The sequence below is a fragment of the Squalius cephalus genome (assembly GCF_949319135.1).
Source record: "Squalius cephalus genome assembly, chromosome: 16".
Taxonomy (NCBI): Eukaryota; Metazoa; Chordata; class Actinopteri; order Cypriniformes; family Leuciscidae; genus Squalius; species Squalius cephalus.
In genome coordinates, this window is record NC_137137.1 from 8,213,015 (window position 1) to 8,237,516 (window position 24,502).

The window sequence follows — 24,502 nt, forward strand, 5'->3', positions numbered from 1 at the left end:
ATCTAAACCTCCAATAGTCCAATAACACTGAACAATAAGGATTTTGTGCTACTGTGGATGGAAATTATGTCAGAGAAGTGTGCTGATGATAGGAGTAACTTAAATGAATCCAGTTCAAACTCTGCTGCTGGATAAACCCATCCAGAGACCACATACGGCCCTCTGAATGCTGAAAAGACAGGAAGGCATGAGGGGAATCTGACTCACAGGCTTTAACAAATGCCACAGGGAGGTTCGAATGTCACACTAGAGGGAAATATCTGCTTGGCAATGAGCCTGACCTGTGGCGCAGATAACCAACTGAACAAAAGAGCCAGTGTGTGCCTGCACGTTGCCTCCTGCCTCGTTTTCAGAAGGGCAACAGCAGGCCGAACACTTCTACCCTCCACCTGATATTTAGCAGCACTAATATTGACACTGGCTCCACTGGGCTCTAATAATTATGATAAACAGGAACAGCAAGGATATTGCATTTAAAGATATTTCCGTTCTGTGCTCAGAATGTCTGAGTTTATGTCCGGTAACTTGCTGAACAGCAGAATGGCAATGAAAGATGACTGGACTAGTAAATAAAAATAAAAAGACTAGCATGAAGGTACATGCAACAGGTACATGCGGCAGATGTTTTTATTCAAACTATGGTGGCTTCAAGTATACATTTTTATCAGTGCCAGCTAAGCAACAGGAAATCCCTAAAGGCCCTGATATACTTAGAATGAAATCAAAACTGGTGTGACTTAATTTCCAACAAAGTTTGTTTCGGTAGTTTGAAACAGCTCACCAAACCAAACTTTAAAAAAAGAAAGCTTTGTGCGGCTAGTAAACACCTTTGAACTTCCACTTCTGTGGTTCATTACTTTTTGAGCCTGGTGAGTTAAGTCATGAACACACCAGATAACTACTTTATAGTGGAAAATGAAGCTGTAATTATAATTTTGTAGTACTTATAACTGTTTTTTTTTCTGTGCAACTAGCTCTATAAACAAACCTGACTTGACAACTTGAATAGAGTGACGAATTGCAAAACTGGTGCAAACATTTCCACATCCTTATTCCCCATGGATCAAATGCTTTCTTAACTGCACTTTCCTTATTGCTGTAATTTCTTTTTGTTTATTATGTTAGTGAGTGAGCATCACACATTTGAATATTTATCTAAACGCAAGCGTGGGTGGTGTCAGAATGTTCGCAAACAGTATCATACCTCTTTTGACCCCTGAGCAAAGACTGAAAAAACAGCGATATTGGGGACTCAGTGTGTTTAAAGTCACCATGAAATCAAAATTGACTAATCTTATTTTTTTCATGGAATATTGTAGTATTTATTATAAATGATTTATTTGTGCACAATCTGCACATCCTTATTATTATCTTTTTTTAATGCATGTGCCATCAATTTTTATTTCCCAATTGAATAATCAAGTCCTGCCATAATTTTTTTCTTGTTCGAGAAACCATTTCACTTGGATATAGATCACAATAGGGGAAAAAAGACTTTTGCAACTTCTGTTTCAAACTGACTTTAACAGGCCCTACCTATGGTTGGAGTGGACTGAGGCGCCCCCCAGTGTGCTCTCTGTGTCCACGCTCCTGTGAGAGCTGCGACTGGATGCTTTCTCTGAGCCACTCTTCTTGAAGCCCTCAACAGGGAGATCAGAGACTGCAGAGGAAGTGTTTCTTTGTCCCTCCAGCAGGCTCCTTTCTGAGGCTGTAGGAATGTACACAGAGATAAAATTTGCAATGTAATCATGATACAAAAATGTCTGTTCAAAAGAGTCAGTACTCCTGAATCTGATATTGTAGAAAGACTGGTTCCTAAGTACTTCTACAGTATTTCTGAAATCCCTATAGGAATGTACACAGAGAACAGAAACTGATTTCACACTGTATCACCCTCAAGATCACATGATGTGGCCCTCTATAATATATCTGACCTCTCTTGCTGCTTGAGCTGGCTGAGTGCGGAGAGGAGAGGGGTGTGAGAGCTGGTGAACGCTGAGATCTCTCTCCAGCTCTGTTACTGTATGCAGATCTCCCACTTAGCAACTCGTCTAAAGGACTGAACCGACCATGACCATTACTGTGGAGAGAAGGCATCAGATATTATATTAAACTAATATACACACAGATATGGACAGTATAGCATATTATGATTCTACATAGAGCTTATGAAATGGGAGGAAGGGCTGGTATGATGATAGAGCAACACTGCCCTCTTCAGGCTGATTACTAAAAATTGTTAACTTCACCCTCTTCATCCATTTATATAAACAAAAGGCAGTGATCTACTGAGCATTAAAATAATTTTGTTTTACCTGAGCCCATTGGGACTTCTCTTGGATGCTGATTGGCTACTGCCACGCGAGGAAACAAAGTCATCTTCATAGACCATGCCATTCAATGAGCTGGCACCAGACAGAACAGCGCGGATAGACGGAGAACTCTTACCTCCCCTCTCCTCAAATGCTACACAAACAAATATATGCAATGAATATACACTAACATTCAAAAGCTCGGGGGTCTGTAAGATTGTACAGGACTTTTTAAAGAAATGAATACTGTTATTTAGCAAGGATGCATTCAGTTGATCAAAAGTGACAAAATATTAAGCAGCACAAACAGTTTCAACATTGATAATAATAAATGTTTCATGAGCACCAAATCAGCATATAAGAATGTTTTCTGAAGGCTCATGTGACACTGAAGACCGAAGTAATGGCTGCTAAAATTCAGTTTTGCCATCAAAGGAATAAATTACATTTCTATGTGTATTATAATAGAATGCAGTCATTTCACATCATTACTGTTTTTACTGTATTTTTGGCCAAATACAGTCAACATTGGTGAGAAAAAAATTCTTTCAAAAATGTTTAACCCCAAACTTTTGAAAGGTCATATAAGTGCCCTATACATACATAATGTGACAGTCTTGTACACATCAGTTATTATGTTAAACAGTGAAATGTTAACAGGTCAAATGTTTAAAAATGTCTCACCTTTGCCGTAACTCATGTTCTTTGTAAATATATTAATAACACTGTGTGGGCTTCCCTTGGCCAGTTCTTCCCACGGTCCATTGCTTCCTCCTTGTACCAGGCTAGCCGAACTGTAAGGCAGGTGCTTCTCTGCCTCTTTCTGAAAGCGTGAAATTGGGTTCAAACTGTCTCCATTCAAATGGGCTGCACTGTATCCTGTGGTTCTCAGTCTGGATTTGGGCAGCTCTTGCAGGTCTTCGTCAGACATACTGCCCTCACTCAGCAGAGGACCCTCGCTGATAGAACCTCCGCTGGAGTCCAGCTCAGCTTCCTGAACAACAGGCTTTGGAGAAGAAGGGGTCTTGCGTACGTTTCTAAAAGGGAGGCCAGAGGACGCAGGTGTTTGTTTGTTCCAAGTCTCCACCCTCTCCCTAAAGCTCTGCAGGTTGCCCACACCTGGTAGGGCCTCATCAAAGGTGCTCTGACCCTCAGCAAGCAGTCTTTCAATCCTCTCGACCAGGTCATCAGTCTCCGTCGGATTCTCTCTGACTGGTGGACTGACAGGTTTAGCCCAGCGGTCATCTGTAGGGATTACAAGACCTGTGCCCATATCCCTGCTGCAACCGTAGTTTATTCCAGCACCAGCTAGCTTGCGTGCCTCGCTCTCAATACGGCTAGAGAGAGAGGCAGCGGTGGCCTTAAGAGCCTCAATACGGCTCATTCTGCGGCCTGTGGCTGAGGGCAACAACGCATGTGCAGTTCGGGACTCTCTGTTAGGTAGTGAAGGTTCTGGATCAAGTTCTAACAGTTGAGAGAAGATTTGACCAGAAGGGGGCGGTAAAGAGCTGCTGACCCTCAGAGCGGGACTGCGCTGGTCGGATTGAAGCCAGGGTGATCCTGCAAATCCCAACTCATTCCTACAAAAACAATACAAGACAACAGATTATTGAAGTATAATTACCATATGACCTAAAAAAAAACAAAAAAAATACATTTACAAAAAACCTATGAAAATGTATCTTAAAATTCACAAACTGCATAAAGCATATCTTCCTGTAATCTCACCAAAATAATGAATTAGTTTAAGGTTTCAGTTTTTCTCCATTTTTAGGAACGTCCCAGTGTCCACAAACTTAACATGCAGCAGACGCCACCATGCACTACATGCACTTAAAAGTGGCCATGGAAACCGATACAGGCAAGCAACAAACACTTCTCACTAAGCACTGAGCTGACGGATTAATCTGTTCTTACAGAACTACTTGAAATAAGAGCATTTCGTCAGTATAAGGGAATATAAACGACTTCCCATATAGGGAAAGCGGATATTTCATTAATCTGTTCAGCGCTTGGAACAGATAAACACCAAAAAAGAAAACCCAATTTCAGGGTTTTCTAGATGAAAAACCAAACATTACATTATGACACAGATGATATAATGGAATGGGATTCTGTGTGCGTGTGCGTACCTGGAGAAAGGAGGCTGCCGTTGCTCCGTGAGAGACAGATCACTGCTGGAGGTGGCACTTTGAGGTCGATCATGTCTTTTGTTTTCTTTATCAGACTCTCCAGACGGCTGGTATACTGGTCTCGACTGCAATGTCACAACAACAACAAAAACTTACAAGAGTGGCCAATCAATATGGACTTAGCCAATATCTAGACACCAGGGTGTCCAATGGTAAATAAAAACGTGATATTTATTTCATACAGCCTAATACAAAGACAGCAAAAGAGACTTTTAACTGAACTAAAATGACTGAAATTAAATGTTTTATTTACACTACCATTCAAAAGTTTAAGGACGGTAAGTCTATTATGCTCTTGTGCAATATTATTACAACTTATCATGGCAGTGTAAATTTGATCACCTAAATAAAAAAATATTTTAATTAATTCATAATTATATACTATAATAAAAAATACTATAATATAATTAATGTTATGAAATATAACAACTTCAACAAGATGTTTAACTGCAAAAAAAAAAAGTGTTCAAAAAAGGTTTACCTGCTGGCCTATGTTTGTTATGTCAGCACCATTAATATCTCCTCTGAGCTGAGTCTGTTCCAGCAGCAGTTTGGTGTATGTTTCCTGGAGCCGCTTCTTAATTGGAGCTTCAGGTGCGACCGGGCCCTTTGCAGCCCCTGCTCGTTGTCTCCTGTAAAGCTCCTGTAGGCGTTTATTCTTGTTCTCTTCCTCCTCCCTCTGAGCTCTCTTCTCCTCCGCTTGCCGTTTTTTCCGTTCTTCCTGCTTTTGAGCAATATACATTCGCACAGCTTCTGAGTCATAGTGCCGTTTCTTTAGCACAGGCTTCTCAAAAGACTCTGCTCTCTTGGTAGTCTTGGCAGGGCTGGCACTTTGGGAGGCTCGGGTCGAGGCATGAACTCTGGAGCTGGACGCTGCCGCCCTTCTGCTGATGCCCTCCTCCAATTGCAGGTCATCTAGGATGCCCTGGATGTCAGCTGAGAGGAGGTCTGTGCTGGGAAACTTTCTTCTATCATCCCCTGCACATCTGGAGGGTCCAGCTGGCTCATCCCGAAGAACATGATTGCGATGTCTTTCCACACTGCTGGGCCTTGAACGCCGGCTATGCTCAAGACGAGGATCAGAGCTGGAACGGGGGACAGGGCCTGCAGGAAAAGATGGAGAGGAAAACAGTAGACGATGAAAAAGAGAGACGGCATGTGAGATTATTACACACATCTAAACAACCGTCAAATGTTTGGAATAATTCAGTTTAATTCAGAAATAAGTCTCTTGTACTCAACCAGGTCTGCATTTATCAAAATCAGTAAAAACAGTATTGTGAAATATTACAACTTAAAAGAACAGTTTATTATTATATTTCTAAATATGTTAAAGCTACACTGTGTGATTTTTACCCCCATCTAGCGGTGAAATTGTATATGACTACCCAGTGAAAATTAGTTTCTGTTCCTCTCAATTCCGAGAGCGTTTTCACTCCTACGGTGGCCGTATTATTCCAAGATTAACATGGCTTCCAGTTATCACTTCGTCCATGACAATAATAAACAATACGTCTAAAATGAATAAAACTACAGGACAGATGTCATGAGGTAAACGTCACCCTTGGAATCGGCTATCCCAGCATAATCAGATTAGGCTAATGTTACAATGTGTACAAAGTAAAAGCAATTAAAAATAACTAAAATTTTGTGTCCTTTTTTTATATAGCTTAAAAAATTGCACCTTTAAAACTATTCATTACCTGTGATCTGTCGCAGCACAGATTTATGTTACAAGGTAAACAATACTTTTTCACCATTGACGCGAGGATGAAGATATACTAGAGGTCGTTCTGACGTTATGCACAACCATGCTATGGTTAGACAAGCAACTATAAAACTTCGAATTTACACAAATGAATTACAACAGGCTGAATTACCTGTCGAGAAGAAAGCAGGCAACCTCGGCGTCCGTTTTAAAATCTTTTCTCCTCATGAGCTCTTTCCATCTGGGAAAAGTTACTCCAATATTGACTACGGTCTTGCTGATTTGTCTGTCGCGTTGACGTTTTAATTCTCTTTCAAATGTGAGAATGTGAGTATGCACGCACGCACACACACACACCACACTATCTTTCAAATCTGCCGGCACTCGCGAGCTCGCGAGTAATCTCCCCCTCGCATTCGTCTCTGTGTCACTGAGTGAAAAACGCAAAAGGCGAAGCTTGAATTTACAGGTATGTCCCTCTTTGGCTAATGTAGTTTCAAGATGGAGGGGCAACATGGCGACCGGCATACAAACCCCTCACCCGTATGTACTTTCAATGGCAGATTATAAACTTAAGAGAATACTTTATTACTTGAAAGAAGTAAATATACATTAATGAGCACATATATTTTTGAAAGAACTAAGTGTTTTTTGCTAAGAATCAACTAAAAAAGTTACACAGTGTAGCTTTAAATACAATAACAGTTAAAGTATGTCTTCTGTTTTAATCAATCTTTTTTTTTTTTTTTTTTTTTTTTTTTTTTAAGCCACCCAAACACAAATTTTATGCCACATGCCCTGTAACCCATGTCTGAACTGGAAAAACATCCTCTTCAGCGGTTGCTTGCATATAATGTTTAAATCAATATAGAATTGAGCATTTCCGTCTCTGCAGTCCAATAAATCAGTACTGGAGTGGCTGTATAAAGTCTGGGTCCATCCCTGCATGTGTGGATGGCAGCAGGACTGTGAAAGAAATCAGGTCGGCTTGTGCAGTGAGTCAGAAACACCAAGTCGAACCCTATTCATTACGGTCACTGGGCAGCAAAGTTTACCAATGCGGGGAGGCTGTCTGAATCTTTATTTATTAATAGACCTGACACTTGGAGCACTAGCTGCTGGAAGACTAGCACTTCACAACAATGTGGTATTTAATAACAGTTGGCATTAAACTCATTTAAAACACCTCAAGAACATTTGGTTGGGTATCCAAAATATGAGAAGACAAAAACCAGGTATCTTGTGACATTTAAGGCCAAATAAATACAGATATTTTAAGTTTGGTTTGTGATGTGGCCGAGCTCTAAACTGTCTGCATGGTGACAGGAGCGGAGCCTGGCAGATATCTCACCCTCTCACCTGTTCTCATCTGTGTCTCCGAGGACTGCGCCCGAGGCTCTCTGTGTAACCGTGGCGGCGGCCCCAGCATCATCTTCACCAGCTTTTGCCCATCTCGCCATGATGACGTACTGATCGCTATGGAGACAGGTTACGCAGATGCCTTGAGACTAACAGTTGTTCCAATAATTAATTTGTACTTTTTTTTTTAACCAGATGTGATTAAGGCAGAGAGGAAAGTGTGACAAAAGTAACTAATAATAAAGAGACAGAATAGCTGCTCTGAATCACATTCGCACAGATATTTAATGATCTTTCTCCAGAGAAACCCCCCCCCTCGGATTTAATGTAACACAGATAGCAATTTAAAATTGACAGCATTTACTTTATTAAATGAGTCTGGTCTTACGATGCATGATTTATCTGTGCATGGTATTATAAAGAATACAAATGGTATCAAGATATATTTCTCAGCCTCAAAAACAGGGCTTTTATGTTGACGTACTCAACACCACATGGAAAGGGATACTCTATTACAAAATACTCTATTAATTTGCAGCAGAATATGGTTTCATTTTGAAAAACAACACATTTAAGTAAAAAAACAAACAAAAAAACAACAACCTTAATGCTGCCACCTTTATCAAAATAATTTAAAAGCCAAATATAACTGCTGACGAAGAATGACAGCATGCTTTAAATTCCCTAAAGTATAGTTGTCATATCATAAGTCATGTATAGAGCAGGCATAATTTATTGCTAAAAATGTACATTTAAAAATTATTATTATGTATTTGTAGTAGTTTATTTTGTAATGAAAATGTAAATGTGACATATATAGATAAACACACACATATTTTATGTGGCATAAAATGTTTAATATTATTTCTGCCACATAAAATGTTGCTAAAAATAAAATATACTTGTCTGTACCATTACACCTGAGTATTAAGTAACCACTAAAAGTGAAAACTGACAGTTAACGCTAATGTCTGCATGCAGCACCTCTTGCAGCAATGTTAAGATTTCAATAGCCGTATTTCCATTACCCTTCAAATTGCGCAAATTGAAATTAAGCCCAACGGAAACACATAAATTTAGCCAAAACTCTCATATATTGCAAAAAGTTTACGGCTTATTGCAGTTTTCAGGCAATTCGAAAAAGGAATATTTTGCAAAACTGCAATGGAAAGTTTGTTTCGCATTTACAGGTCACCTGGCGCACGTAAAACTCGATCATTCTTTAAAGATGACACAGTATGTATGGACAAAAGACGAGACAGAGTTCTTTATTAAACTCAATAAAGACAAAAGAATTACGGGAATACTGGATTCTAAACAACAAAGAAATGACACAATTTATCAAGACCTTGAAGCAGATAGGAGAGAGAAACACACAGAAACACCTCATGTGTGCCGCTCACAAGTATAAGGGGCTTTTCTTGCCATTAATGCTTAGATAACACACCTACGTCTACTTTGATTAAAAATAATGGCTAGTGCGGTGGCTGCAATATTCATAAACTTACCAACATCCGTTGCCATGATTTTTGGAATGTCTTATTACGAAAAATTATATTTTAGTCGCATAAAATCGGTTAAATGGAAACGCCGTCATTTCGCAATAGTCATTTATCGACGTTTAGAAAATGTCGCAGAGGTTTTGCGCAAATCTGTAATGGAAATGCGGCTAATGTACTTGAATTGTGTTTGGCATTGCACTCCAAAACATTGCAACATAAAATCAACATACAATCTAGCTTATATAACTAGAAGCAGCCTTCACTTGGGTTGTGTTAGTTAGAGACAACGTGAGAAGAACTAACAGACTTCAGACATCTATTTCTGAAGTTAGGGCTGCACAGGGTAAACTAGTGGAGGGGTGGAAGGAGGAGTCAGATGTCACTTTTCTATTTAGTCGTGACAAGAGTGACACCTCTCCAACTGTCAGCGAGGCCACAACGGCTTGGAGCATTGTCAAGCATTTCTGCGTCAGTGTCATAGCACAGCAATCCTGTTAATCTGCATGCTACACATTCTAGAAATTTCTATGGGGATAAGAGTCTTAGCTTGTGCTTGCAGACAGACATTAACACATGCCTGTTTCCAAGTAAGCCCCGCAGAGAACAGGGCACAGTGACGCTGGCAGGTCAAGAGAGGATCACACAGGCTGCCAGGACAGTTTGTGGCCATGTATGTGTGTTGAGTGGAACATTTGCACATTTTCAGAGCAGATTGTGATCTTCATATGCAAAACTACAATTAAGCACTATAATATGTGCATTCATATGTTGAATTTCAATATCATTTGCTTAAATAAGCTACAGTTGTTTGTTTGAGAGACACACAGTGTCCAAAAGACAGACAGTGAGAAAGTAAAAGATAATTCAGACCTGGTTTAACATTTGAGTCTGGTGCAGAGGAAGACCTGTGTACTTTCCTAACAGGCTTTGATGGCTTCTTCTCTTTTACCCTCTCTCGCTCTCCAGGCCTCTGCTTTGGCTTTGTGCTCTCTGCTGTGAAAAGACAGAGTTCATCACTGTTCATCATGGTTATTATTGTTAACTAAAACTATTAAAAACATGCTAACTGAAATAAAGCTGAAACAAAATAAAACATAAATATTAGAAGTAAAATGTTAGAAAGTTGAAGAAGAATAAAATTAGAAATGGTGCCTTGGCAACTAACTGAAAAAAAAGTTTAAGTTGAAGCACTAAAATTACTAACTGGAAATAAATCAAACTAAATCTGAACTAAAACTAAAAACTGAAGAAAAAAAATTAAACCTAAATAGTAATATTTAAATATACAAAACTAAGATAAATGACAAAAGTGCTTTAAAAATTAAATTAAAATTAAAATGAAACAAAGCATAAAAATAAAAGCCAATTCAAAATATTAATAAAAACTATAGTAGTATATAAATCATACAAAAAAAAAAAAAAAAAAAAAAATGCTGTTCATTACATTACACTCACAACCATGCACATATTACCTACTGATCTATAATAGATCAGTGATTTTACCACAACTGCCCACATTTACACAACAACTATTCAGTATTCACCAATTTGTCCCCTAAAGTAGCAAACAAAACAATTTAAAAACATTCATGATTCATAGAGTAAATAAAAAATAAATAACAAAATGATATAATGGACTTTTAACTGGCCATCAAGTGTCCTAAAAACTGTCATTACGTTAATTTCATGTCTCACAGGTATGAGAGCATTAAGATTTGATTGATTCCCATGAATAAGTTCAAACTGCATGTTTCAATCTGTTTAAGTCAATTCAAAACAAGGAACAGACAGAGGGTGGAAAATTTACATCTAAAACTAAAATCCATTTTTGTGAAATAAGAATAATGATAAAATAACTAAAAAGGCCATATTACCATATTATCATTTAATGATAGCAACTCAAATCTATTGCATGCCAACAGGGAATAAGCAGCATTGTTATGTATACTAATGAGCTTGTTCCATAATGATTTTCTAAGGAACTGTGGAGCAAACTGATGCAATCCTTCCCAATAACCTTGAAGAAAACTCCTAAGAACAGTCAGGGCTGACATGAAAACTTGTAACTATGGCTGTGGCAGTACGCCTGGAAACTCTGAGCCAGTTAGGAGCATGTAAGTCAGCGTCCAAGAGCGGTTTGGATTAAACATGCTTTTTGACCATACTGCAATCCAGTAGAGAAACATGAACTCTGTGAGCTGCATTCAGTGGCAGTTAAAACAGTGATGCTTTCCTAATTCCTGTTCATTACTCATGCTTCATGACTCGGAGGGCTTGCAATGGCCAGTAAAAAACATTTGAGCTCCGTCACATCAAATGGATTAACATTTTAATTCCAAATAAATAAATGCCCCATTCACTAACCTGCTATTAGGCTGAAATAAAGAGGAAGACTCAAATCACAAAACATAATTATAGCACGAGTGATTAAGATGACAACCAGTGAGCTGTTTATGATCACGATACTGTAACATTTTTGTGGGTACCTTAATTATACCACTTTGCTTTAGAAGTATTGGTAAGACTTAACAATAAGTTTGCATTTGTTAACTACATTAGTTAACAAGAACTAACAATGAAAATAATTCTATAGCATTTTTTAATCTCAGTTAATGTTCATTTCAATTTACTACTACATTATCAAAATCAAAAGTTGTATCTATTAATATTATTTAATGGTCCTGAGCTACCATGAGCTAGCAATAAACAACATTAACTAACGTTAACAAAAATGTATAATGTAAGAAATGTATTGCTCATTGTTAATTAATAAACTAAATAATGCAAACTACATTATAACTAATGTGATCTTATTGTAAAGGGTTACCAAAGCGTTATTCATTGTTATGTTCATGTTAACAAATGAGACGAAATTTAAAATAACAGTCTGGAACACCATGTATACCTGTGAGCTGTTGCGTCAGGTCTTTGTATATTTCCCTGCTTAAGTTCTGGAAGTCGTCCTCTGCCCACACTTTCCCATCAGGTGTGCGAATCTTAGTCTCAATGGGGTTGAAGCCTAGAAAACACAGAAGTGTTAACTGATGCTTTTATATTGAGTATCTTAGAAAACAACTATTACTGGGACTGTAGAACTGGAGCAACCTGAGGTTAAGTGCCTCGCTCAAGGGCACAATGGTGATAGCCCTTATCGGGTCTGAACTTACTACAACACAGTTACTAGTCCAACACAAGGGGGTCAATCTTTTCTCTCTGGAGTCAGCTTACCTTTATAAATGGGTGCAGGAGGGGCTGGGGCCACTTTCCGGACTTTAGCAGTAGGAACTGTGGTACCGTGTGCTGCTGCCTCAATACCCACAGGTTGCTCCAGGTATCCCAGCAGCTTGTTTCTGTCCTCCGTCTCTTCCAGATGTTCCCTCTGTCTGCGGATTCTCTCTTTCAGCTTCTCCAGCTTTTCATCAGGTTGCCATCGTCGCAGGTTCTCCAACCGTTGTGAGGATGCGATTGAACCCGGGCTGGACCTCAGGGACGTCTGGGATGTCTCAGCCTGTAAGTGTGTTCTGGGCCTGACTTCTGACCCTGGTGTTGCTTGGTCGGGCTGGTGAATGGCGTTGAGAGCAGACAGATCGTTGAGGTAGCGTACAGATGTGCTGTCTACAGCCGAGGAGCACAGGCTGTCCAGGTCTGCAGTCTGCATGTCTCGGGTGTCACGCTGATAGACCAGCTGGCTTAAAGCAAAGTCAGGCTGAGTAATGGCCACCTCTGTTGGTAACGAATGGGCTTCTGGTTCAGAGTGGGTCTGGGACATTGGCAGCGGAGATGCTTCCCTATAAAAGAAAGACATGATTCTGTTTAAACTGAAGATCACGAGACTAGAAGTCATGTATACAACAAATCAGATGGCAACAGAAAAAGTAGGCCTGTAAAGGGAAGTACCAGCTACATGTGTGCTGAAGTTACTGAAGCCAAAATGATGGTTCCTTGTTCAAATGTCTTGTATGAGAGGATCAAATAGCAAACTTAACCTTCAGACACAAAACCTGCACTCATTGACCTCAGCATACTCCATAGTCTGCTCATAACTTTCATTCCTTTATCATTCAGACATGCTGTAACCAAATAATGAAGTTATTACCAAAACAAATATTTTAATCTATTTCCTTTAACAAATTTTTCCCCATTCTAAACTACTTCAATGGACCCTTTTCCCATTTACGGGGTTCTCAGAAGCGGAATTCGTCATAGTTGGGTAAACTTCTATAGTGGTGAATGGCAGATGACAGCAATATAATTTCTGTATTCCCGTTTGCTCCAATAGCAAAAGAAAAAATCCATGATAGCATCGAGAGACTGATTACATTGGTCAGAAGAGAGAAAGATGTCATATTTGCCATCACTCCCTCAGTTGGTGTATCAGAAACACCATAGCAGCAGCGTTAGTTTGTTATATTACTTTGATAACTGTGTTATGTTGATAACTGTGGAAACGTGTCATCACAGTCTGTGAAAAGGGTCCATTCCAGCTACAGCCAATGTGTAGCATCAAAAAACTTTTTTTTTCAGTTCTGTTTGCCATTATAAACTTCAGCTTTAACACATTAATTAGTTTGCAGCTTTTACCTGAATGAAGCGAGTGGTTCTCTGAACTCCACGCCGCTGGGTTTCCTGGCATTACTGTCCAGAGTGCTGTTCCTCAAGGGACTGCGGGAACTTTTGTCTGGACTGCGCCGACTCCGTGTTCTGGATTTGGATCCACTTTCCTCCGTACGATGACCATCTGTAGTGAATACATAGAAGACACGTAAACAATGGAAGAGGCAAAACTTTGAAGAATGTTATACCAATTTATATATACATACATATATTAAAGAAATATATAAAGGTGTGTGTGTGTATATATATGAAAGTATTTTACATTTTTTCGAAATAACTATTTATACATTTTGCTGTAGTTCACTTCAATAGTCCTGCATTGTGACAACAGAATTTTAAAAGTACAATATTCTTATCAAATATGAGGTATATACAAAAATAATTTATTACTGTATAACAATTAAAAACATTAATGTCAACATTAAGATTAGTATCAATTCTTTTGATGAATCACTCAAAACTCATAAAGCTGTTAGTAAATTAATATACTGTATGAATCACTGAATTCCAAGCCTTTACTTTTAGTCATAATATGACTTGAAATAAATCAAAAACAGTGTGTACTAAATGTTCATGTATCTTCATTAATAGAATAAGCGAAGCTAATTTAAATAATAAATGGCTTTCAAAAATTAAACAAAAAATTAACTGTAAATTAAATAAACTAAATTATGACCACATATAAATTAAAAACAAACAAACAAAAATGAACCATTCCACAAAACATACATACTGATCTAGTACAATAATACATATTAGGTGACATTAAAAGCACGGATGTATAATATTCTCTAGTGAATTTCCTCTATATGTGTTCCAGAGGATGTGACTGTCTTACCTCTGCGGCTTATTTTCCGACCGCCACTAACAGATGCTTTCTTTGTGTCTAGCACTGAGTCCAGAAGCACTCCAGTGCCTGGTGCAGCCTCCAGACGATTCTCAATGTGTCGTAACTGAGACAAGACCACAATTAGCCATTGAGTCAACAGATCTTGTGGGGATAATGCTACAGACAGTAAATCGTCTTAAAAAATATCGCGCTATTCAATTATATCGTCTACTCGAGCCCCACCCCCGCCGGAGACAACGCTGCCGACAAACAATGTAAACACACATCACGTTGAGTTTGGCTGCACTTTATCTAATTGATAGCTTGCGATTCAGTTAGTTTAATTTAATTATTGAAACGTTAAAAGTTTTACTTTGGTTAGTTTGAACTTAAACTTATATAAAACAGTAGCTTTGCTGTTATGTTAGTGTTGCAAATAATTTACACATTGCTCTTATCAAATTTGTGCTTGAAATGAATTTTGTTTCATGAGGAGAACTGTTTTCTATTCCTAACCCTACTAACTACTAGTCTATAGAAAACATTTAATTCATGCTATTGCATGTGAATAAATATGTGTATGGCAATTATGGGGCTATGTGAAATATAGCTGTCATTTTTCCCCGAGATTATCGATGATCATCTGGTAACTGACTGTTAGAATCGACATCGCGATACTAATGAGACATTGTCAATATACGATAATTTCATCATATTACCCAGCCCTACAGAGTATATAACTGAATCTTACTTTTTCATTTATTTATGAACAGCTACTTATAATTGCACTTACTGAATTACAAATAACAAAGTCTATGTAACAAGGTATCTATGTAACAAGGTTTTGGCATCATAAGTAGGTCAGAACCTGAAACACGGGTTAAGAAATACTCACGGCAGCTTTGGTCTGATTTAGACTGTTCCAGGCTTGAGATATCTCTGTTGAGAGAAAAACATTAACATAAGAAATCACGCAAATATGCTCACATTGATGTTTAAAGTATAGAATTACATAGTTGGACGAACCTCTCCTGTTGTCTTGCCCAGCAAGGGCAGGCTGGGAAGAGGCCGAGGCTGACGGCCCCGCCTCACTTCGCAAGCGACTCCACATCGCTATGCCAACCTGAGAGGAAGGGTGGGGGGGGGGGGAGAGACAGGCAAACAATGTGAGAGAAGCAATTGTGTTGTCAACATCTGCTGTCAAATATTGTTTTATTTGGCAAAGGCTTATTGCTAAGATTATCACTAAAACACATGACTTCATTGACAGTACTCTTTGTGCTAAATTATATTTGGCCAAACCACAAGTTTAACTGATTGTTACTAAGATAGACTGATCAAAGCATATCACTATTAGGTTTTAATGTCTCACCCAAACGTCTCAGTTTTTTCATCAAAGCGAGGGTTGAAGTAATGGTGTACAATTTGTTAGATTGCCTGAAGGCCAGACATATGATGGTCTCAGAGCTTTTCAAGTCATCTGAATCACCCGGTCTTCCTCCAAGCACTACCCTTATAACACAGTGTCCCTGTCCTCGAACGTCCCCAGAGCAAACAGATTCAATGGTCTATTCTAGAGTAACAAAAAAAAAAAAGTGTTTTGTGCAGACTGTCTGAAGCACTGCAACAACTCGCACTAAGTATTGAAATCACACCCTCTGCTCAGAACCTTGAATTATATAGTATTAATAAAGCATGTATAAGACATATCTCAGAGGCCTACATGTATATTTCATTGAGTGAATTTCAGACCTATGCTGGAAAACAGAGGTGAAGAGGCATTTAAACACGCTCTACCACTTCTCTAACAGCGCTGAATGAGGTAACGGAGATATGTGTCTGGAATGAGGAAAACAACAACACTTTAAAGTCAGCATGAAATTCTAAATGCATTATAGACCTTATTGTGAACGATTCATCTGCATACATTTAATTTTTTTGACCTTGTATTGTTTAATTAAAATGTCATAACAGGACCTTCCAGTGAAAAACACACACTTCTCTCTCTGGTGAAGTGTGCAGGACTTCTCCAATCATTTAGTCCACTTAAACCCCAACCCTGCAAGTTTGTGTTCATCATACGGCTCCACTTTATAATGCACATCTCAACATCCAATCAACACGTATACCAAGTCCTTGCCTTACATTTTTGTTTTTTTAATTATGCTACACTGGGGTTTGCATATAAAATACAGAAGAAAAGATCTGTCACTGCTACCCTTTATTTAAACCAGTTTTAAGGCTTGTACACATTTCAGGCTCTTTGTTTGCAATGTTTGTTAAAGTCGCAATGAAACAGAGGCAGCAATAAGTCTTTTCTTTCGCATTGTTATGAACAATGAAACAGTGAAACAGACCATCGAGAGAGAGAAAAAAAATTAAAACAGGGACTTGGTTCTATCCATGTTAAAACAACATGCTTTGGACTGGAGATACTGACAGAAACGACAATATGATCTGATTCCTTTTGAACTAATCAACACTTGTTAAAACGAACAAAATAAGCACTGCAAAAGAATCAAAGCTTTACTCGCCTCAAAGTACAAAATAGGCAAAGTAACTGCCAAGAAAAGCACAAAATATCCTTTGATTTACCCATAAAAGACCCACCATTCTCATCCATATACTCTCTATTCAGCTACTCATAAATATAATACACTTCAATATCACTTTCTAAAAATGTGTAATAAAACAAACACCAGAAAAAGAATATTCTCTTCCCTGATTCAATTTCATATCACATTTTGGGAATTGAAACTTCATCTAACCTTGTATGCACAGCACTCGACAGTTATACAGATTATAGTTTCATTTAAAAACTGCTCACATGTAAACAAATGATGAATAATACTAATTAACAAGACTAAAGAGAAGGATGCATTTCATGCATAACACATAATGGACTAGGACTCACTTTCCAGCAGGTTTATTCAGAGAGACATAAGTCCACCTTGTCTTCTGGACAGCTGGACACATCGGACAGCTGGCGATTCAGGTCACCTCTACCTGCACCCAAACCGAGTACAAAAAAGGTGATAGCTCAAAGTGAAAGTGACAGTGAAAGCTCAAAGTCTTGACTTATTAAACTAACGTTACCAGTTCATAAATCATTATACAAATCTAACTCACAGCACTCTTACATTCACACTTATGTTCACAGCGTTAGATAGATGCTGGAATCAACACAGCTAATTACTGAAATCGATTAGCCTCTCAACAACTATTCATGGGCATTACTAAGAATTAAAGGGAAAGGGAAACGACATGACAGATCAGCAGCATCAGCTGAGAGATCAGCTGACATCGCATTCAAAACCAGGATAAAATATCAAGCGAACGCTTCTAATGGACTCACAAAGTGTCCGATCGCATAATAAATATACTCGACATTGCTAAAGCTTAGCTAAAAAAAAACACACACACACATAAAACATAACTTAAGTGGACAAAAAGGATATAAGAAAATACAGAACATACATTACAGATGAAGAGACATAAGCATTATATAGACCTTTATATTTATACAGAATCAGAACTTCATTACTCTAGCAAACAAACAAAAAATATGAGACAAGAAAACATTCATATGAAATAAGTAACGTTATATAAAGAAATACAGTTGACGTAAGTTATAAGTGTCAATCACACAAATACAACTTCACGCGAACTAACGTTACCTTACTGAGGAGAAATCCAACAGCGAACTAAATCAACCAAACAACCGACTCGACGTCTAACTTACTTGAAACAATAATTATGTACCTCAGAGAGTTTCACAATATTACAACGAAATTGTAGGCCTATGATTTTAAATTCTCTGACGAAAGTTATCGCTAACAGCTGCTGCTAACCGGCTAAACCATTAAAGCTCGCTAACAAACTTTTTTGCGTTTCTGGGATCAGGTTGTCTTTCGTTAAGCGTCCAGGTCAGAATGTGATTGGTTAATACTTACCTAAAAGTTTATTGTATCTGCTACCCGCCTTTCGGTGTATGTTTCCCGGCTTTAATGATAAGTTAGGACGGCCGTTGGCTAGATTTGACGGTCCGCCATTATCCAAACAACTGTTTCAGGAAGTTCACGTCTGAGAGAAACTCGCGATACTTCCGTAAAGACCGTGTGTTTATTTCGTGGCCGTGTTTGACATCTAGTGTTTAACTAATGGAATTACAACAAAAATAGTTTTACTTTGATCCTTGCGATATGGCACAGATATATGGCATTACATATTTCACCAGTTATGAGTTCAACAAGGTCAACACTGGCTCTGACTTGTTTTTATTATCATCACTGTCATTATAATTAGGCTATTATTATTATTATTGCAAATGTACTTACATTTTCGGTTTCAAAGATATGTCAACAGTCACATAAATATTAAAGAAATCGTTTTCATAAGTATAATAATAGTAATAAATGATAATAAAAATATAAAATATTTTTATTGTTGAGGTTATTATAAGAAATTATAAAAAGTAAATACAAATATGTATTATTATTATTATATTAATAAATAATAATACTTTTTATATAAATTTGTAACATTTGTTGATGTTATTATAAAAATATTAAACAGTTAATAAAAATATGAATAATAATAATAATTGTATTGTTGTTGTTATTAGGCCTATTATTATTGATAGTGTATTATGGGATGTATAGTCTACACTAGTTACAACAAGAACTGCTGTCACTCCACTTGTCAGTATTTGTCATGTCAGTGAGGAGCACAGTTGTGATCTTGCCTGCATGGAGCAAAGAGCAGGATTTTCGAAAGAATGCGCATCTTTTTTTCTTTAGCTTCAGGATTGCCCAGAGCAGGGTGAAGCGGATCCTTGAAATCAAAGGATAGACAGGAAGCCTAACCACAACAATTGTTTTTCCCAATAAAACCCATTAAATAAACCATGTAACACACTACTCATCCAAAACATAATGAGGACCAGACAGAAATATGTTATATGTTCAGCTTCTGCCTCAAACAATGCAAGAAAGAATTAAAAACTATGGAAGAAGCAATTCTTAGCATATATTTCACCCAAGGTGGGTCACACATCAACCATAGGCAAGCCCTTATAATGAAACACTTCAATGGCATAAAGGAGTGGTAAATATCAAGCAAAAGTGTTGAGCAACAGGAAACATATTAAATAAAAACTATTTAAATTACAGATACATATAGCCTACATCTTTTGCACTCATTTGAGACGTTGAATTTACATAAAAAAAACAGAAATTTAGAACAGATATATTGGAAATATCGACAAAATCAAGAACAAAATGGAAAATATTGTTCAATATATATTAATAAAGCTCATTCAAGCTCATCAAATTAATTTCCATATTGAAGAGCCTGAGCAACAACTCAACCATACACAGATTGATAGTCTAACATAACAATGGTTTGAAATTTCTTTCTCTAATAAAACCATTAAACAAGCCATGCACTGTGTAATAATGCATGCATGTGATTTCACTTACCCAAAAAACTAATATTTCCAGATTAGACAGTCCTCTTAATAATAGCAGCTGCTGACCATTGTATCATTGTGTTAAAACCATAATGTGACATATTTAATAATTGATGTTTTCTAATTACCGAGACAGTTACTCTCGCCCCCCTCTGGTGATCTAACCTGTCGTACTCTGTTTGAAACTGGGTATTTGTGTTCAGCACCCGCAATCTCTCCAGTACATTAACCATTTTAGTGCTGTATCAGAGAATGCGCGCGAGAGAAAGACAGATGTAGTAGGCTACTAACTCGCTTAACAGAAACATATTTTCCGAATACGGGCACGGCAGAAATGGAAAAACGCCTCTCAGTCGCAGGTGAATGTGAGGAACAGTGAAGGAAACTCTGCGTTACGCTATTGCGGTGATGGAGCCCAGACTCAGAGCACTTGTAGCTGCGCTCCGTTTATCTGATGCTGGTAAGCTTATGTTTTTTATTATCGCTCATTATCATTATACATAGCCTAGGTATTAGCTTGATGTGTTTAACATTGCCACCCACTCGAGATTTATAATTGCAGTTCTTACAGATGTTTTGCTGGACGTGTAGGCTAATTTAGGTTAGATTGTCGTTAACTTCTTGTAAGTGTTTTGATACAATTATTTTTTATTCATTTATTTATTTGTTTGTCATTTTTGTTCATTTTAGTGGATCTACGTGATGTGCCTTGTTGAATCATTAATCAAATCAAGATGTCAAGAAAATGATATTCTTGTTTGCAGAGACGTCAGTCGTAGCCTAAGTATAGGCTATTTAATGAACCTGCGTAGTTCCGATTCCTCTTTAACAAATCTTTTAGCACTCCAGGCTACTTTTGAGTGGGCTATAGGCTACAATATTTTAAAAAGAAGAAAAATTCTTATTGCATTTGCCTACTGCTCTTGAAGCCTTTGATGAGTTGAACTGATCATTTGTGAGTTACAGGTTTAAACAGAAAAGATAACACATTAGATGCTTTTATTTAGTAAATACAGAAAGTTTGACTTTTTAAATGACTTTTCACTGACTTTTTAAAGGCGGTATATTGGCCCTATAGGGATCTCCCAGTCACGTGACCCCTAGCCGTGTGTCAGCCATTTTGACGGTATACATCCGTCAGCTACTCACATTGGCTATACTGTCTATGGACTGTCTAATGGCAATAGATCTATTATTAGGGGTGGGTAATATATTAGGGAGTATATTATTATACTAATAATATAATTATTAGTATAATTGTTTTATAATTAGCCTAAATATTGCAATACTTTGCGCTACAGTATTGATATAATTGCGTGCGCAAAATATCTCGATACTGAACAGAATCGAGTTTTCCTCCACCACTATTATTAGCTTCAGCTAACTCTTCACGTCATGTCATCGCACTTATTAGCATCACACAAATATATATCAAGTATACAAGAGGAAGATAGGAATCATAGATCCATATGAAGCACCGCAAGTTCTTTTTACAGGCATTTAATGTGTAGAAAAACTTCCTGACATTGAGTTCGGTGACATTTACAGCTGACGTTACCTTATTCACTTCCCATCACGCTACACCAGAGCTTCATTAAAAGCATACAAAAGCAGGCTATCGGTTGTCATGGACATGTTACAAAAACTGAATAGACGTAAAAAGTCAAGTAACCTTGTCTAATTTCATCTCAACTTTATTGTATATTTTACATGCACTTTTATTATTTGTTACATTTTTCTTCTTGTACCTATCACAAACAGTTGGAAGCCAAGCACCACCATCAGCGTTTTGCCTGTATATTGCCGCCAACACTTGTTTCTCCGTTTTGTTTCTTTCGGGATACGGTATAAAGATAGGCCTATTCCTTTAGTATGATCACGTATCTGATCGCATCCAACTGCACAGCATCGCTCGGGCATGATAGAATATCGCGACGAGCTGCAGGATCAATGTAGTTTATACCAGAGCCCGTCTCTGTTTATACTGTCTATGAGTATCACCGGCGGTTTAGCATTTTCTATTCCGTCAAAATGGCTGCTCCAAATGGCGTGACGTCACGCGGGATGTCCCTATAGCTAGCCTATTGAATAACAACACTAACAGACAAAAATGTGTTATAACATTAGTTAATTCATAGCCTATTTGTTTTTATGAAACGATAGGCCTACAAAAAATCGTGTAGGCCTACCTATAGGCCTATTTAACTACACACAACCAGTAAGTAAACACCACACTGATTTAAATATCCATTTAAATGCCTAGCTACAACATACTACTGTTAATAATAACTCGATTCGAATCGGACATTACGAAAGCAATTGCTTATGGTTCAGTAAGAAATTGATCATAAAGAACCGGCTCGAGTCAAAGGTTATTTATTCGTCTTTGAATTGGATTCGAGCGATTCGAGTCACCAAAAAGAACCGCTCACAAGAGTAATTTGTTCGAGAGTCGGACTGGTAGCATTGTATGTTTTTGATTCACTAAAAAGAACCGACTCAGACGAGTCATTCGTTCTAATCAGACTACACAAGTCGCGTTTTATATTTCACGCGCAGTAGAGTAGGAATGTTGTAGTTTAGGCAACGCTGACTGTACCCGAACGTTGAAAATGCAGTTTACAAAGGTAGGAAGAAATCAAATCATGTTCGAATGAATATAATATTAACGAAACATCCTCTACTGACAATTTTAAAGACAGAATGCATTTGTAGTTGCCGATTATATCCGGTTCGACAGTTAAATAAAATGGCGTCTGATAGAGCAGTTGAGTAAATTTAATTCGTATATGTGGATACAATATTAACTGAATGTTATTATTATTATTATTTTTATCGTTCTTCCATGTCACCATTCGCTTTACTGTTGGCTCGCTACCCCTCCCCAACCCCCAGTAGCCTACTCAGTACCCCTAGTACTATCTGACTAACGGTATTATGAATGTGACTTCCGCTAAAGTGTTGCTCCATGTTGACAGCGTTTTGCGCATTAAATGCCGCTAAAACATTCTGCCTGGAAATGGTTTGTATATACATTTCAGTAAATACCAGTAATGCATCATATCAAGGATTGACAAGAATCAGTGATTGAGGCCATCTAACTTTATCGCTCCACGTTGTATAATTATTTTTAGTTACACACAAACTTGAATAAAGATAATGTAAGTAGTTGCTTTAGTAAGAAACTATTCATTATACAAAAATAAAAATTTTAAGTGAATATTTGTAAACCAAATAAATGGACATTAAAAGAATAAGAGCCGGACCTGTCACTGACCATGGTTCAGTCTATGTTCATTTCTAGATAGCATGAGCAAGGGCCTCTCAATGCACATTGATTCTTGGTCAGGGAACAAGGTGTTAGCCAATACAGGTTCTCTGTTGCAAAGTAGATAACAGACATCCCCATTTTTAGAGTCTGCACCCCATGTGGTGCTGTCAATGTCTGTGTGCATTATGTAGTGCTGTTTGGAAAACTACAGAACTGCCACATCACTCATTAATTGTACTGACAAATGGCTTTCCCCATTCAGTTATCACTGCATTATTTATTACTTAAACAGTTACTGGAAAAATGATGCAATCCTCATTGCAATGCATCTTAATAGCAATTCAATTCACTTTTTAATTTGGACAATAATTATGTCTTTAGCCCTGTGGGTTTTTACTTTTTAGTCTTTACAGACCAGCAAAAAAGTGTCCTTGGTAACATGAATCACCATATAATGATTTTCTCTAGCGCTGTGTATTGACACAAATTTCACGATTTAATTTGGTCTGATCTCAATTCATAAGCTTTCAATTTTATTTCAGTTGCTAATTGAATTCAGTTTGCAATTTGGAATACAATACATGCCGATTTTTCTTAAGATAAAAAAATCGTTTTCACCCAATGCTGTAAACTAGAGACCCTGTGGTTTAAAAATGAAGTTAATGAACGACTGATTTGTTTGCAAACATTTACATTGCACAAAATGCCGTTTTTTAATATAATTTGTTTTTGAAATATAGCCTAGGCCTAGCCAAAAAATGTAAATGGTGGCTATCATAAAAAAAAAAAAAACGTTAGGCTATATAAAAGTTCTTTATGATATTTGTTTTAGATTTTAGTTTTACTAAGACAAGGTGAACATTCAATAGGCCTGTCACAATAATTTTGTGACAGGATTTTGTGCTGACGATTAATTAATACAAATAATTGTGATTAACGATTTAATTCTGTTTTGTTCCTGTCACTTACAGTTTGGAATTGTATACAATATTATAATAAAATAGGCCCATATACTTTAATGCTGTGAAAAAATATTATAATATAATATAATAAAGTTTTCTGCCAGTATCCTAACATAATATAATGCAGTCAGAACACCTTTGTGAAAGGAACACCTTTGATTATCTTTGTGTACTTCACAACAGTGTTTTTTTTGTTCTTTGGCAAAATGTGAAATACATTTAAACTGCACAATAATTGCGGTTATCCAGAACCAGATGATTAATCAGTAATCGTGACAGGCCT

General features: G+C 37.4%; 2 protein-coding genes across 17 annotated transcripts in view; one reads left to right on the forward strand and one right to left on the reverse strand.

Moving 5' to 3' along the window:
• The window catches only part of cep350 (centrosomal protein 350), a 34,941-nt gene extending 16,355 nt beyond the window's left edge, over positions 1-18,586 (reverse strand). For 6 of the 10 annotated variants that reach the window (XM_079897243.1, XM_079897240.1, XM_079897244.1 and 3 more), the window contains exons 1-17: positions 18,470-18,586; positions 17,431-17,522; positions 15,889-16,089; positions 15,543-15,639; positions 15,412-15,455; positions 14,526-14,640; positions 13,655-13,811; positions 12,302-12,861; positions 11,979-12,092; positions 9,944-10,066; positions 7,572-7,688; positions 4,986-5,608; positions 4,445-4,569; positions 2,997-3,892; positions 2,316-2,466; positions 1,935-2,080; positions 1,537-1,708 (exon numbers count right to left, since the gene is read on the reverse strand). In XM_079897243.1, the coding sequence (XP_079753369.1) occupies positions 1,537-1,708; positions 1,935-2,080; positions 2,316-2,466; positions 2,997-3,892; positions 4,445-4,569; positions 4,986-5,608; positions 7,572-7,688; positions 9,944-10,066; positions 11,979-12,092; positions 12,302-12,861; positions 13,655-13,811; positions 14,526-14,640; positions 15,412-15,455; positions 15,543-15,627 (3,428 nt within the window). In that variant the 5' untranslated portion in view covers positions 15,628-15,639; positions 15,889-16,089; positions 17,431-17,522; positions 18,470-18,586. The remainder of the gene's footprint in view (positions 1-1,536; positions 1,709-1,934; positions 2,081-2,315; positions 2,467-2,996; positions 3,893-4,444; positions 4,570-4,985; positions 5,609-7,571; positions 7,689-9,943; positions 10,067-11,978; positions 12,093-12,301; positions 12,862-13,654; positions 13,812-14,525; positions 14,641-15,411; positions 15,456-15,542; positions 15,640-15,888; positions 16,090-17,430; positions 17,523-18,469) is intronic. The other 4 variants (XM_079897236.1, XM_079897239.1, XM_079897237.1 and 1 more) reach the window with 3 other exon arrangements.
• Positions 18,587-20,245: 1,659 nt separating this feature from the next.
• The window catches only part of cacna1ea (calcium channel, voltage-dependent, R type, alpha 1E subunit a), a 149,566-nt gene continuing 145,309 nt past the window's right edge, over positions 20,246-24,502 (forward strand). For 5 of the 7 annotated variants that reach the window (XM_079897246.1, XM_079897245.1, XM_079897249.1 and 2 more), the window contains exon 1: positions 20,247-20,446. The gene's annotated coding sequence lies outside the window, so the exon portion shown is untranslated. Of the gene's footprint in view, positions 20,447-24,502 lie in introns of all 7 variants that reach the window. The other 2 variants (XM_079897248.1, XM_079897247.1) reach the window with 1 other exon arrangement.